Below are 15,104 nucleotides of genomic sequence, written 5' to 3' on the forward strand. Positions count from 1 at the left end.
CCGACCCATCATACGAACCTAAATTTAATGTTTAGATTTAATAAATAATATATAAATATACTATAACCTGTTATAAATTCAAGAGTTTCGTGGGTCGAATACCAACCAGTTTATCAAACACAACTAACCGATCGACCAACCAAGTGAACTTCTTACATTTCGGCTTTAATAGTGTAATACTCCCTCCGTCCCGCCAGATTGTTTACGTACATGGTTTGCACGCATTTTGAGACTCTGGTAAAGTATAGTTGTATAACATTTTTTAATTTTCTTTCTTTTTTTATACGTCAAATTTTTTCTCACGAATTATATATATATATATATATTATGTAAGAATATTTTATAGGAATCTCAAAATGCGTGGCATAAAGTAACATAAAAAAACCTGGTAGGACAGATGGAGTAATATATAGTATATTATAGATTTGTAATATTTTATTTACGTGAGATCATTAGAGTATTTAAAAATATGTTACTAATATATTTTGATTGAATAATATCACATGTTATTTATTAAGAATTATATATAATGATATTAATTTTTATATATATGTCGCCCGTGTTAATTGTAAAAGCTCGGTGTTTTTATTTAGAAAATCTAAAAAAGATAATGTAATTTGGTTAAAAAGATAATTACTATGTTGTTCGATGTTTTTTTAGAAGATTGAGTGTTTTTTAGCTAAAAAATTATATAAAATACAATATATTTTAATTAAAAAGAATAATTGATCAGTTAGCTAAATGATATTTATAAGTTAAAATGAAATCGTCGGAACTAGCTGTAAGCTATCCGTAGAACAAGAAATTAATGATCCTAACTTTAGAGCCAGTGCACATTCAGAATAAATAAATAAATAATCTTCCCTTCTTTTATTAATGTTTTAGGTTATGGGATAGTTTGCTTCAGAGTCCTTTAGGTTTAGACAAATGATCGACTAAATCATCCACAGCTCTATAAGAAGTTCCATCTTTCTGTGTACTCTCTTGTGCTGCTTTACTCAACACCTTGGCCCTTGCTATTGGAGCTCCGTTTTCATCACTCACAGAGCTGGCGACCAATCGAGCCAACTTGTCCGAATCAGGAACTGTTCTTTCTCCCTCGCAGACTCTGGTTCCCACCTTAAGCTCGTCTAACAAGTCAGCATCATAAAACTGATCAGCCATCATTGGCCAAGTCAACATGGGCACTCCCGCTGCAATTGACTCCAGCACCGAATTCCAGCCACAATGAGTTAGAAAAGCTCCCACGGCTGGGTGACTCAATATAGCGACCTGAGGTGCCCAGCCTCTGACAATAAGTCCCCTACCAGATACGCGATCTTCGAAGCCTAATGGAATCATGCCATATTCTCCTACCTGGTGTCCCTTGGTAGGTTCTTTGCAAGACCAGAGAAACCTGGCCCCACTCTTTTCCAATCCTAATGCCAGCATTTCCATTTGCTTATTTGTCAACACGGCTTGGCTCCCAAAACACACATACACAACCGTGGCGTCTTCAAATTGATCAAGCCATAATTTGATCTCACCAGCCAAAATTTCATTAGATCCACCTCTTCCTACTCGTTCTTCTTCTGAAGGGAGCAACGGTCCAACCGCCCAGACCCGATCATGACCCAAAAACTTTTTCATGTAGTCTAAATAAACCCGCTCTAACTCGGTAAACGAGTTAAAAATGAATCCACAACTTGCTAAATTCCCTTGACTCGAAGCTCTAATAACCTCGGAGTGTGGGCCTCCTTGGGCATAACTTCTAAACATCGGCGTTAGATTCCACCAAGGGTGAGATGGGAAATTCGGAATATCACTAAAAGTGATTACTTCATTCTCATCCGTCGGATCATTTCTTTTAGGCATATGACGCCATACATTACAAGAAACCGACAAAGCCAAAACAGCAGAAGGCGAGAAAACATAGCGAGAAATCTTCAACTCTGTAGCGAGCCGGTTGGTCCAGCCGAGAAACATATCAGACACAATAGCAAGTGGCGGAGAAGGATGGTTTCGAAACCAGTTAAGTATGGGATCGTAAAGATCAGATAAAGCCACCGTCATCGGTATAAAGCCACTGGGGGGAAGGTCACGGACGTTTTCGACGCCATGAGGAATCAAAGTGGTGGGTGGAAAAGGCAGAACAAGGGGCTGAATAGATGGGTGTTTGATGAGCAGTGGATTCAGATAGTGGAGATTCTTGGGGGTCACAAGAATTGTGATGGTTAAGTTGCGGAGAGCGAGTTGGTGAGTGAGGTCTAAGAGGGGAATCATGTGCCCCTGTGAAGGATAAGGGAAGATCAAGATATGTGCTCCGCCTTGTGAGATTGCCATGATGTCAAACAGAGCTGGTGAATATATTCCTCACACTCTTGCCAAGCTCTGCCTTTATATTCATCTTTGGAATATGCCAAAGCTTTTGTTGTTTTGGTAAGAATTTAGTTTTGCAGTTGGAGATTTTTTGCGGTTGGTACGTGAATTTATTTTGGAGCACATGGTTCCAATTCCCACCCACCTCCTTCCGATAATGATATTCTAGTTTTCTTAAAATGGACATGTTTATTCCGTAGAAGCCAGAAGCTAGGCTTTTCTTGAACTTTTTGTGTAAATAAGCAGAAACATTTTTAAGAACATGCGAATGTTAATTTTTTCTGCTTCTTTTCCAAATTTAACTTATTTACTTATCACTCCACTTCTTTAGTTTGAGGAAGAAGTTACTTCTTGTAAGCTAACCCGAACGGCCCCAATATTTGTTTCTTGATGCTTTTCACTTTCTCGTGGGTAAACATTCTTGTACTGCAATTTTCAATATTTCATATTTGAATTATTTATATAATATATACATAAATAATTTAATTAAATGAATTATGTTTATTCAAATTAAATAAATGAACGAATTAATTAACTAATTAAAATTTTAATTTTTAATAAAACATCTTTTCCTTATTTATCTTGTCCATCGACCATCATGCATCCCAGCCGATCATGTTTTAAGTTGATATTTAAGACTTGACACAGATCCTATCAGTAGCATTCATAATTTTGCAATAGTACTGGTGGTGTTATGATGTTTTTGTCCATAACCTTTACCTCAAAATTATTCAAAATAATTTTAAGTTTACATGTCTAAAACTCTACTCCCTCCGTCCCACAATACATGTCCCTTTGACTTTTTGCACGTAATTTGATGTGCAAATAAAACATACTTCTATACATTATTTTTCAAATTTTTTTTTTCTGAATAAAAGTATAACATCCATATTTTTATTCAGAAAAAAAAAATTTGAAAAATAATATATAGACATATGTTTTATTTGCACCTCAAATTACGTGAAAAAAGTCAAAGAGACATGTATTGTGAGACGGAGGGAGTAGTTGTTATAATCTTGACTCGTCAACATCTTCGTTTATCTATACATATATATTACGATTTTTCTAGTAGTGTGTCTATGAACACGCAATAAGTACAAAAATTGATAAATTTATCTTATTTTGACTCGCTTAAATTCATTTATGGGTCTTTCTAGTGTGTGCCCAAGGGCACACATTAAGCACTAAATTTGATGAGTTTAGTGGATTTTGATTGGTGGAGTTGGTGTAAATGCAGGGGGTCATCCATATTTATGATTACATGACCAATAAGAATGCACCAAACTCATAAAAATTAGTGCTTAATGTGTGCCCTTGGGCACACCATAGAAAAACCGTTCATTTATATATAATGATGAACCTCTTCCATTCATAATAATCATACCAATTAAATACATATATTTTATTGATTAACATGTGCCTATGATCATGTGCACACACTACAGAAACAAATACATTATTTTTTGATACCTGACTTCCGTATAAACCTTTCTGGGATCTTTAATGAGTCTACGACATGTAACTTTGCTATAAGTTTTTCTTAACTTTGTGATTGGGTCTTAAGAGTTTGAAATAACTGACTTCGACTTGACTGGAAGCAATGGTGAGTTTGTATCGAGCCCGATTGGCTGAGTTTATAATTTACGATTTAACGTGACTTATGTGATAAGATGAGAACTTAAAATTATATGTTTGGATAATTTTAACTTATTAATAATTTAAAGTTATTAAAAATAAAAAATAAAATTGATATACATGTAACCTATGATTTTGGGATATTTTTATCAAAAAAATTAAGCCACTGAAAGAAGTACATCAAACCAACTTCTGACTTTAAGTCAGCTTTTGGTTTTTTCTGATTTTAAGCCGACTTCTGACTTATTACACAAACTTACATTTTTCAGTTTAAAGTTGGATGTGGCTTCAAGTCCCGGCTTAAAGTCGGGACAAACATGCTCATTATCAAATTTGTGATAAGTCATTTTAGACTTATCAACGTATAAATTATAATGTGTCTGTTTGGCAAACAAGGTTTCTGTCTTTTTATTTTCTTGACCCATATATGTGTAAAAAGCTAAAAACACTTATAAGAAGTTGAGAATACTAGTTTGTATGTTTCACGACTTCTACTTCTTTAATTACTTATAAGTCGTAATCACTTCTCACTTTTTACCCCTTCTTTACTTATATGACTCAGAATATATATTCCTCTTTCTTCAAATCTTGAATAAGATCATTTTCCTGTTAGAACCCTTACCCTAAGAACCCTTACAACCTTCTAGTATTAATAAAGGTCTACAACAGAACTGCAAATGCAAAAAATGTCGTGTTTATATATTATATCTTAAAATTATAACAAACGTAACAATGTAAAAAACATGTATTTAGAGGGGTGTATTGGATTGGGATTTTAAAGCATTTTTTTGTATTCATGAAATCCGAGGGTATTCGATTGTGATTGTTTGAAATCCATTAAAATCTTGAGGTATTCAATTGGGATTTTAAATTATGTTACAAAATCTGGAGGTATTCAATTGAGATTTTAAATTATGCTTTAAAATCTGACGGTATTCAATTGAGATTGTTTAAAATCCATTAAAATCTGATGGTATTCAAATGCGGATGGATTTTTTTTGGATTTCATAAAATGATGGATTTTGTGGCATTCATTAGTGTATTTTAATTTTCTTGAAATCCCACAAAAATCAATGGGATTTTGAAGCATTGTGCTTAAATCTCATCAACTCTGCGATATTTTATCAAGAATCTACACAAAATCAAAATCACATACAATACATTAAAATCTATACAATAAAAACAATTCATTAAAATCCCAATCGAATACACCCCCATTAGATTTAGAATTTGAAAATCTATTAAAAATTTAGACATCTGACGCGGGAGTGGTTCAATGATTCTATTTTAAGTTTGGGTTCTCTCTTCCTAAATTTGCTCCTAAGATATTATTACTACCGAATCTGGATTAAAAATACACAAGGAAATTTATGCAGTGCAAACCGCTTATGATATTTGAATTAGAGTAGTGCTAGATGCACATAAAATTTGTATATAATGACATGACAATTAATGTGGAATATTTTAATTGAGGTGGTTGATATAAATACAGCGGATCCATTTCAATTAAAACATATCAGATGTCATTATGTATAAAATTTTGTAAGCAATTATATCCACCAAACGTTTTCCAGCTGAATTATGTATGTCCATTATCTACAAAAAAATTTACCCACGTACGTTCCCATAATTATAACTGATGCACAGCATTACAAGTGAATTATATCATTTAGCTCCCTTTTTCCTGTCGCTTTCTCTCTGATTCTCTGCAACAACAAAAATTATGGCAATCCCACAAGACGGAGCACATATCTTGATCTTCCCTTATCCGGCACAGGGGCACATGATTCCCCTGTTAGACCTCACTCACCAACTCGCTCTCCGCAACTTAACCATCACCATTCTTGTCACCCCCAAGAATCTCCACTATCTCAACCCGCTCCTCATCAAACACCCCTCCATTCAGCCCCTTGTTCTGCCTTTTCCACCCACCGCTTCCATTCCTGATGGCGTCGAAAACGTCCGTGACCTCCCTGCTGGCGGCTTCCGTTTAATGACACTGGCCTTAGCTGATCTTCATGGCCCCATTGTCTCTTGGTTTGAAAACCATCCCTCCCCGCCTGTTGCAATTGTTTCTGACATGTTTCTTGGCTGGACTAACCGCCTTGCCCATGACTTGAACATTCCGAGGTTTGTTTTCTCGCCTTCAGGGGCCTTATCATTGTCAATCATGTATAATCTGTGGCAAAATTTGCCCAAAAGAAATGATCCAACGGATGATAATGAAGTGATCAGGTTCGAAGGAATTCCAGGCTGTCCATCTTATCCCTGGTGGAAGATATCGCCGTTGTTTCGGAGTTACGTGGAAGGGGACCAACAATCAGAAGTCCTGAAAGAATCACTCAGGGGAAATATGGCGAGTTGGGGACTCGTGATCAATTCCTTCTCGGACCTGGAACAGGCTTACTTAGACTATTTGAAGGAGTTTTTAGGCCATGATCGCGTGTGGGTGATCGGGCCTTTGCTTCCTCCCGTTGAAGAACAAGTCAGACGAGGTGGATCTAGTGAAAGTTTGGCCTACGAGATCAAAACATGGCTTGATCAATTTAAAGAAAAATCTGTTGTCTATGTCTGTTTCGGGACTCAAGCTGTGTTGACCAATAAGCAAATGGAAATGCTGGCCCTGGGATTGGAGAAGAGCGGGGTTCCGTTTCTTTGGTCGTATAAGGACCCTAAGGGACACGCTGAAGGAGAGTACAACATGATTCCTCCAGGGTTCAAAGATCGCGTGGCTGGGAGGGGACTAATTGTGAAGGGTTGGGCACCACAGGTTTTAATTTTGAGTCATCAAGCTGTGGGAGCGTTCTTGACTCATTGTGGCTGGAATTCGGTGCTAGAGTCGATCACAGCGGGCGTGCAGATGTTGACTTGGCCAATGGGTGCTGATCAGTTCGAAAATGCTGATTTGTTGGATGAGTTTAAGGTGGGAACTAGAGTGTGTGAGGGGGCGAAAACAGTCCCTGATCCAGATGAGTTGGCTCGGGTGGTGGCGACAGCGATGAGCGACGATCGAGGAGTTGAAATGGCGAGGGCCAAGGAGTTGAGTAAAGCTGCACTAGAGAGTGTTGAAGAAGGAGGTCATTCTCATCAAGCTTTGAATGGTTTCGTTGATTTCTTGTCCAAAGCTCAACCAAATATGTAAGTGGGCTAGTGCAGATTGCAGACAATTTTATCAGAAGCATGGACTGGAAACCTTTATATGATAGTGCTAGTTATCCATAGTTCCGGTCGGCTTTTAGATAATTATTTGAACTCATGCATTTCTTTGTTACATGTTAAATAATTGATCAAGGAGGGAGAGAACTTTATCATCAGATCAAATCTCGAAATAAATTCTATTCACTTCCTCAGAACCTTTGAGCAGGTATAGAGGCTACAGTATACAATATTATACGTGTCTGTACGTTCAAGACTGATAGTATCAAGTAAAAGCAACATAAGCAATATGCATTAATGGTAGGGGTGAGCGTGGTTCGGTTCGGCTCGGTTTTGGGCCGGAACCGCAACCATAACCATAAAACCACGGTTTTTAAAATTGAAAACCGTAACCGCAACCCAACCATCGGTTCGGTTTCGGTTTGAGATTTCTCGATTCGGTTTAAAATGGTTCGGTTTCGGTTAAAAACCGGGTCATTAGAAAGCTGCATTTTTCGAAACATTGGTTCTGACTTCTGAGATTTCCTTCACCTGTTCAACAACTCATTGGATGATACGAGACTGTGAGCATTGGATTCAAATTCTTCACAGCTAGAAAGTTAACAATCAACCTCCTCTGCTCAAGGCTCAAGCATAATTAAAATAACAAAGCAATGTTTAAAATTAGAAAACAATGTTTAATATTAACAATGCATGCTACACCTACTGTAATTATATGCAAAAGCTGTAACTGGATTAATTTACATGTATAATAAAATACCTGTAACATCATTACCATAAAACCAAACTTGAATAAGTGGAACAGAACAACAATGCATAACTGCAGCACTCAAAAATTAGCAAAGCCATACATATTTATGCCTGCAATAAGAAATTATAAACTCCCGCACAATCAAACATTGCAGGCTAGGCACTAGCTATGGAAATTGTAAATAAATAAACAAATGTGATTATACCTCAAGGAAAACAGGAAATATATATAATTTTTTTTATTTAATATACGGTTCGGTTCAGTTAATTATGGTTCGGTTTTATTTCAAAACCGAAACCGAACCACATGAACGGTTCGGGTTTTCGGTTTTTCGGTTTTAATTTTGGTTCGGTTATATATGGTTCGGTTAACCTCGGTTTTTATCGGTTTTGGTTCGGTTTCGGTTACATTTCGGTTTTTTGCTCACCCCTAATTAATGGTACTCCGTTCCATTTCATGTGAGTCCCCCTTTTATGTTATGTGAGGTTTGATTGACATGTTTTTTAAAAGGGAAAATAGATTTTTTTGCCACTCAACTTATAGCGTTTTTAGAAACTTACCACCCAACTAATTTATTTTTTCTTTTAGTCACTAATGTTAGGTTTGGTTTTTTTTCTTTAGCCACTAACTTAGGTTCGAATTTGATTACTAGTATTATGATATTTTTTTTTTGTCATTAAACTTATTGCGTCTTTAGAAACTAACCACTCAACTATAATTTTTTTTATTTTACTCACTAGTGTTAGATTCAGCTTTTTTTTTGTCACTGAAGTTACGTTCGGATTTAATTATTAGCATTACATATTATGTGTAGCATTATTAAAATATAGTGGTAGTTTGTAATATTTTGATAATTTCATATATGTTTGTATTTTTATATATAGTACTTTTTATGTCTCCAAGGTCGTTTACCTTGGATGATAAGAATGTTACACGCATTTTATGGCCTTTAAAAGATGTAGTTCAAATATAATTTTATTTTTTTTCTCGAATGAAAATTCAGCGTTTGAATTTTTACACACAAAAAAAATCACGAAAATAAGTTATGGAACTATGTTTTATAGAGTGTTCTAAAAATCCCCGATTTAACCGATTAATCCCCTGCAAGATCAGCCGCCGATTCGATTTTTGAAATCCGATCAATCCTTATATATATTTCTTAATCAAAGTATATATGATAAATTATTAAAATTAAAATACTATAAAATTTTAAATATGAATAATTATAGAGTTTATGAATATAGTAAATAATATTAGTTACTAAATAGCTAATATAATAATAACTAAATATTAAATAATATTTTAATATTAAAATAAATCCGATTTTCACTCCGATTAATCCTTCCGATTAATCCCCGATTTTTGATTAATCCCTGAATCGGTAGCTCAACCGATTAGGTCCGATTCCCGATTTCTGTGACACTGGTTTTATAAGACTCTTAAATACGTGCTAAGCAGTAGAAAAAACTGTAAACTGATGAGAGAGACGGAGGGAGTAATAATAATATAAAATGATGTATTATATATAGAGGACAATCATCGAAAATTAAGTTTTTCTCTCTATTTATTTATCTTGAAAATTTTAATAAGACAAAGTTATTAAAATTTTTGAAGATAAATTTAAAAAAGATCTTAGACTGAGCTAGTCGATTGAAATTTTAATAGAGAAAGATGATGCGTCATATCACTCAATTACACTTTATCTTATGAGAGGAGGTCAATTGTTTGAAGTCATTAATTTCATATTCATGATTTATTGAATTTTTGGAATTTAATTACGATTTTTTCTGATTTTAATTTTCATCGGCTCATTTTATATTATTATTGCTATATATAAAGGTATAAACATACGACACATCATCAAAATATTACATACTATCACTATGTATAAATGATGTTACAAAAAATTATTATAATGCTCGTAATCAAATCCGAACCTAAGTTGGTGGCTAAAAATAAAACCAAACCTAACATTAGTGACTAAAAGCAAAAATAAATAAGTTGGGTAGTAAGTTTTTAAAAACGCTATAAGTTGAGTGGCAAAAAAATCTATTTTCTTTTTTTAAAAGTTGGATACTTTTTAATTTTAATTAAAATCGTAGTCTATACGAGACACGAACATTTTCTCGCACGGGTGGATAAATGTTGCTCGTCTTGTTACTATCCCGCGATACAAATGATACAAGCATGTATTTTATTATTTGAACATACCTTTTAGAGGCCAGTCTTCCAGCCTTCCAGGAGCCACCAATCAGTTATAAAAGGGAAAAACAGAAGGAAGCAAAGCATGGGAGAAAGATAAAAGTTGTCAATTTATTATGGTAATTCTCATCATCTGCTCTTAATACTCAGGTGGGAGCTCACAGATCAGCAATAACCAGGAAGTTGGTTCTCGTACTAAATCGCAATAGTTCCAGTCTTAGTTAAGGTTTAGGATAAATGCCTAAATCGGATGGCATAATTTTTTATTATCTATTTTGGGTTGGGGATCATTTTTTTTTTTTTTGACAAATGGTTGGGGATCATTTTATTTTGACTATATATAAATCCAGGATATTTAGGGTCCAAATCTAAATTAATATTTTTCAGTATCTTATTTTTATTTCTAGTGAGGTGGTTTATGATCCATCGAATATGAACGTAATATATTCCATTTATACTAAATATTATCTAGCTTCAATTATTCAAATAATTATCGTTTAGTCTAATAAACATAATGCTATAAAAATATAATAATTATAAATTAAACTTATAGTTATATCTCCTATATGTATATATAATTTATTAAAAACATATGAAGATAATATACATTATCACGGTGAACAATCACATTTTATGAAAATTTAAACTTAAATAAGATATTAAAATTTCATAAAATGATGCTATTTACTCACGAGTTAAAAATATATTCAGTATAAGTTTGTTTCCGATATGATTCTTTGATCATATTACAAAAAAATAACAAGTACATACCAATGCACCAATGCTGAATGCAATTACAACACACAACTATGATTCTCAAGTATAAAAATGTTCAGGAATTTCAAAATATTTGATGAACAAATACACCAATTCTCACGGTATATCAATTGTCACTGCACATACATATTGTGAAAGTCTTCAGTTTTTTACAAAACAAAACGATATAAAATTTGATATATCCTCCTAGTCTCTTTCCCTCTGGAGCAAGTCAACTTGATGGCAATCTCAGAAGCCGGAGCACATATCCTGATCATCCCTTACCCCGCGCAGGGGCACATGATCCCCCTCTTAGACCTCACTCGCCAACTCGCTCTCCGTAACTTAACCATCACCATTCTTGTCACCCCCAAGAACCTCCACTATCTCAACCAACTCCTCATCAAACACCCATCTATTCAGCCTCTCGTCTTGCCTTTTCCAGCTATGGCTGCTCTTCCTCCTGCTGGAGTCGAAAACGTTCGTGATCTTCCTCCCGGTAGCTTCCGTTTGTTCACCATGGTGTTGGCTGATCTCTATGATCCCATAGTCAAATGGTTTCAGAGCCATTCATCTCCGCCTGTAGCTGTTGTTTCTGATATATTTCTTGGCTGGACTAACCGGCTCGCCAATGAGTTGAAGATTCCGCGCTATGTTTTTTCGCCATCCGGTGCTCTGGCTTTGTCAGTCGTTTATAATCTCTGGAATAATATGCCAAGAAGAAATGATCCAACTGATAAGAATGAGGTGATTGAGTTTTGTGATATTCCCAATTGCCCATCTTTCCCCTGGTGGAAGATATCGCCTGTTTTTCGCAGTTACGTGGCAGGGGACCCGCAGTATGAAGTTTTTAAGGATTCGTTTCGAGAGGATATAGCGAGCTGGGGACTTGTGATCAATTCGTTCACCGAGTTGGAACGAATTTATTTGGACTATCTTAAAGAATTTCTGGGTCATGATCGGGTGTGGGCGGTTGGACCATTACTCCCTCCAAGAGAAGAACAAGTTAAGCGAGGTGGATTCAGCGGAAATTTAGCCAATGAGATCGAATTATGGCTTGATCAATTTGAAGCTGGCACGGTTGTGTATGTTTGTTTTGGAAGTCAAGTTGTGTTGAGCAATAAGCAAATGGAAATGCTAGCATTGGGATTAGAGAAGAGCGCGGTGAGGTTCCTTTGGTCATATAAGGCCCCAACCGAGGAAGATGTATTAGAAAATTATGGTGTGATGCCGTTGAGGTTCAAAGATGGTGTAGGCGAGAGACGGCTCATTGTGAAGGGGTGGGTTCCGCAGGTGTCAATACTAAGCCACCAAGCCATAGCGGCGTTCTTGACTCATTGTGGGTGGAATTCAGTGTTGGAGTCCATCGCAGCTGGAGTGCCAATGCTGACTTGGCCAATGGGGGCTGATCAGTTTGCAAATGCAGACTTGGTGGATGAGCTCAAATTGGGAACTAGACTGTGTGAGGGGGAGGAAATGGTTCCTGATCCGGACGAGTTGGCTCGTGTGGTGGCTCAATCCGTGACTGATTCAAGAGGGGGTAAAGGGGTCAGGGCTGAGGAGCTGAGCAAGGCATCAGTTGATAGTATAGCACAAGGTGGAAGTTCTTGTAAAGCCTTGAATTGTTTAGTTGATTTCCTGTCGAGACGGGAAACATCTTAACTTTTTGTTAATTATAAGGAATACAAGTTTCTTTTCATTTCTTTTATCGCGTGTAACGCATGTTATTGATGTTATGTTTTTGTACTTGTCTGTAAAATTGTCAATTGAACTAAGTTTACACATTAGAAATGAAAATTAGCAGGTTTCAAAAAAAAAAATGAAAATTAGCAGTACAAAATTTGAGAACATAATGACACTTAAATATCTGTAATTGACTTAACTAGTTAACTGCAATGCTCCTGTTAGTGTTTCTAACTTTCTACGAATGAAGTTGGATCCTAGATATTGGGGCCGTTTGGGTTAGCTTAAAAGAAGTGACTTCTTGCTTATAGTAAAGAAGTGGAGTAGAAGTGAGAAGTAAATAAGTTAATAAAGTGTTTGGAAAAGAAAAAGAGAGAGAAGCTAGCATTCTCAGCTTCTTAAAAGTGCTTCAACTTCTTTACACAAACGGGTCAAGAGAAGCAGAAGCCAGAAGCAGCTTCTGCTTCTCTTGGCCAAACAGGCCCATTGTCTGATAAGCTTCTTTTTTCTTTCTTTTTTTCAAACTTGTTCTTTTTCTTTGTGTTCTTCCTTCTCTTTCTTCGCAGTTCTAAATTGAATTTCTTCTCGATAGAAATTACTCATAAATTATAAATTACTTTAATTATTATCATTATTTTATTTTTAATAACTTATAAATCATTAAAAAATTAAAATTACTCAAATTGATATTTTATTTTTCAAATTTTTGATATTAAATAATGTTAAATCACAAGTCTTAATTTTAAACTCAGCCTAGTGAGTCCAAGATCATTTACAAAGATGCGTATTGCGGTCTTAATTTATTTGTCTTGTTTGATTTTTTGTGCTCAAATTAGCCAAACTTTGACCGATAATTAGTAATTATTCTTACAAGATGAAAATCGAAAAAATAGATTTTAAAGTGGAATAGAAGTAGATTTTAATAATGTATATTTTCCATAATTTTTTTTAAATTGTTATATATATAAATTTTAATTAAAGTTTAGTCAATCTAACATTAAAAAATATAAATAAACTGGGACAGAGGAGTATTGCGAAGTCGTCTACGAGAGTGTCAACTTGATGAGAATCTCGGATTCAGGAGCACGTGTCCTGCGCTTATCCCGCGCAGGGGCACATGATCTGCCTGTTAGACCTCACTCGCCAACTCGCTCTTCGGAAACTCCCCTGTCTGAATCGGAGAGCCTCGAATTGTTTAGTTGATTTCTTGTCGACACAAGAAACGTCTTTGTTGCAATCAAAGCTGCATAGTTGAATCGTAAGGAAATACAGTTTTGCGTGACGTATGTTTTTGATGCCTTGTGTTTGTGATAACGCCGACGGTGTCATTTTCTAGAATTTTGTTGTTTTCTGCGACTTCTGCTTGAATTGTTTCAGTCGTGTGAAGTGAAGATAATCATAACATATTCAGAGAAGTTTAACCATCCCAAAATTAATTAAATACATAATATAAATAAAAATTATTAGAATCATGTAGAAAAAATTCGACTCACATGAAAAACTGTTGTCGTGGACAATTTGAACCAACTTTTGTAAACTTGTATAAATCATCTATTATTATATTATAATAGAATATTTTGTTTTATAATAATTTGAAAAAATAATAACATATTATTTTTAAATATAGTCAATTGGCATTTTTATTGAAATAAAATATTTTACAGGTCAGCAAATTTATACAATTTCATATATTTTCAATTTAGCCAACCAATATCTTTATAGATTATTCACTATGACACTAAATATTTAAGATGCAATATTTTCTATTTCACAAATAAAAATATTTGGAGTTCGATTATTAGCTATTCTTATTTTGATACTTAAAATATGATTACAAAAATCCTTAATTTAATTAACTAATTACCGGACTAATCATTATAAGATGTTTAATTGATTCGAGTTTTAAGATCTAGGTAATCGCTATATATATTTTCCGAATTAGGATCTAATAATTCAAATAATATTATTGTATCATAATATATATGAGGTGAAAGCTCTTTATCTCATTTTTTTAGTTGTGTCTCCTAAATTATCCATTCTCATGTCCAGATTGATACGTTGTATGCGCATTTGGCACATGTGATTATCAATATACTCATAAACAAAATGCGTATAGCCACTTTCTAGATATTGTTTTTAAATTTATTTTCTGTACACGCATTAACAAGATGCGAGGCACTATAAACGCATAATAAGAATGCGTATATTGAATGCTTTCTTGATTGATTATTTTTTTTTTTGATAGAAATTGTTTATGTACACACGAGACATGAAACTTTGTAGATTTGTATAATTTATTGATGCTGACTATTCCTTGTATTTTGAAATATATGTCGTTTGATTTGTTGACACAGTCACACATATTTGTAAATCTATTGAGTGTATAGTTAAAATCATTATTTGTAATTTTTTTCTAAATAAAAATATATGAATAATATTATAATTTAAAAAAATTAAAAAAAAATTATAATTTTAATTCAACGATTAAACGACTTAGAAATGTGTGTCAAAATGTTAAGCGATTTATATTTTAAAAACATGAAGAGTATAATTCAAGAGAAGA

At 34.4% G+C, this 15,104-nt stretch overlaps 3 protein-coding genes across 3 annotated transcripts; 2 read left to right on the forward strand and 1 right to left on the reverse strand.

Moving 5' to 3' along the window:
* Positions 1-843: 843 nt before the first annotated feature.
* LOC108216460 (UDP-glycosyltransferase 89B2) lies at positions 844-2,510 on the reverse strand. Its single transcript, XM_017389225.2, has one exon. The coding sequence runs from the start codon at positions 2,320-2,322 to the stop codon at positions 904-906; it is 1,419 nt and encodes a 472-aa protein (XP_017244714.1). The 5' UTR covers positions 2,323-2,510; the 3' UTR covers positions 844-903.
* Positions 2,511-5,651: 3,141 nt separating this feature from the next.
* Positions 5,652-7,258, forward strand: LOC108217387 (UDP-glycosyltransferase 89B2). Its single transcript, XM_017390222.2, has one exon. It carries the CDS (start codon positions 5,717-5,719, stop codon positions 7,133-7,135), a length of 1,419 nt encoding a protein of 472 aa, XP_017245711.1. The 5' UTR covers positions 5,652-5,716; the 3' UTR covers positions 7,136-7,258.
* A 3,763-nt stretch (positions 7,259-11,021) lies between these two features.
* LOC108217747 (UDP-glycosyltransferase 89B2) lies at positions 11,022-12,561 on the forward strand. The gene has a single exon (XM_017390626.2). The coding sequence runs from the start codon at positions 11,099-11,101 to the stop codon at positions 12,518-12,520; it is 1,422 nt and encodes a 473-aa protein (XP_017246115.1). The 5' UTR covers positions 11,022-11,098; the 3' UTR covers positions 12,521-12,561.
* The last annotated feature ends 2,543 nt before the right edge of the window (positions 12,562-15,104 follow it).

This window comes from Daucus carota, chromosome 4 (assembly GCF_001625215.2).
Source record: "Daucus carota subsp. sativus chromosome 4, DH1 v3.0, whole genome shotgun sequence".
NCBI lineage: Eukaryota > Viridiplantae > Streptophyta > Magnoliopsida > Apiales > Apiaceae > Daucus > Daucus carota.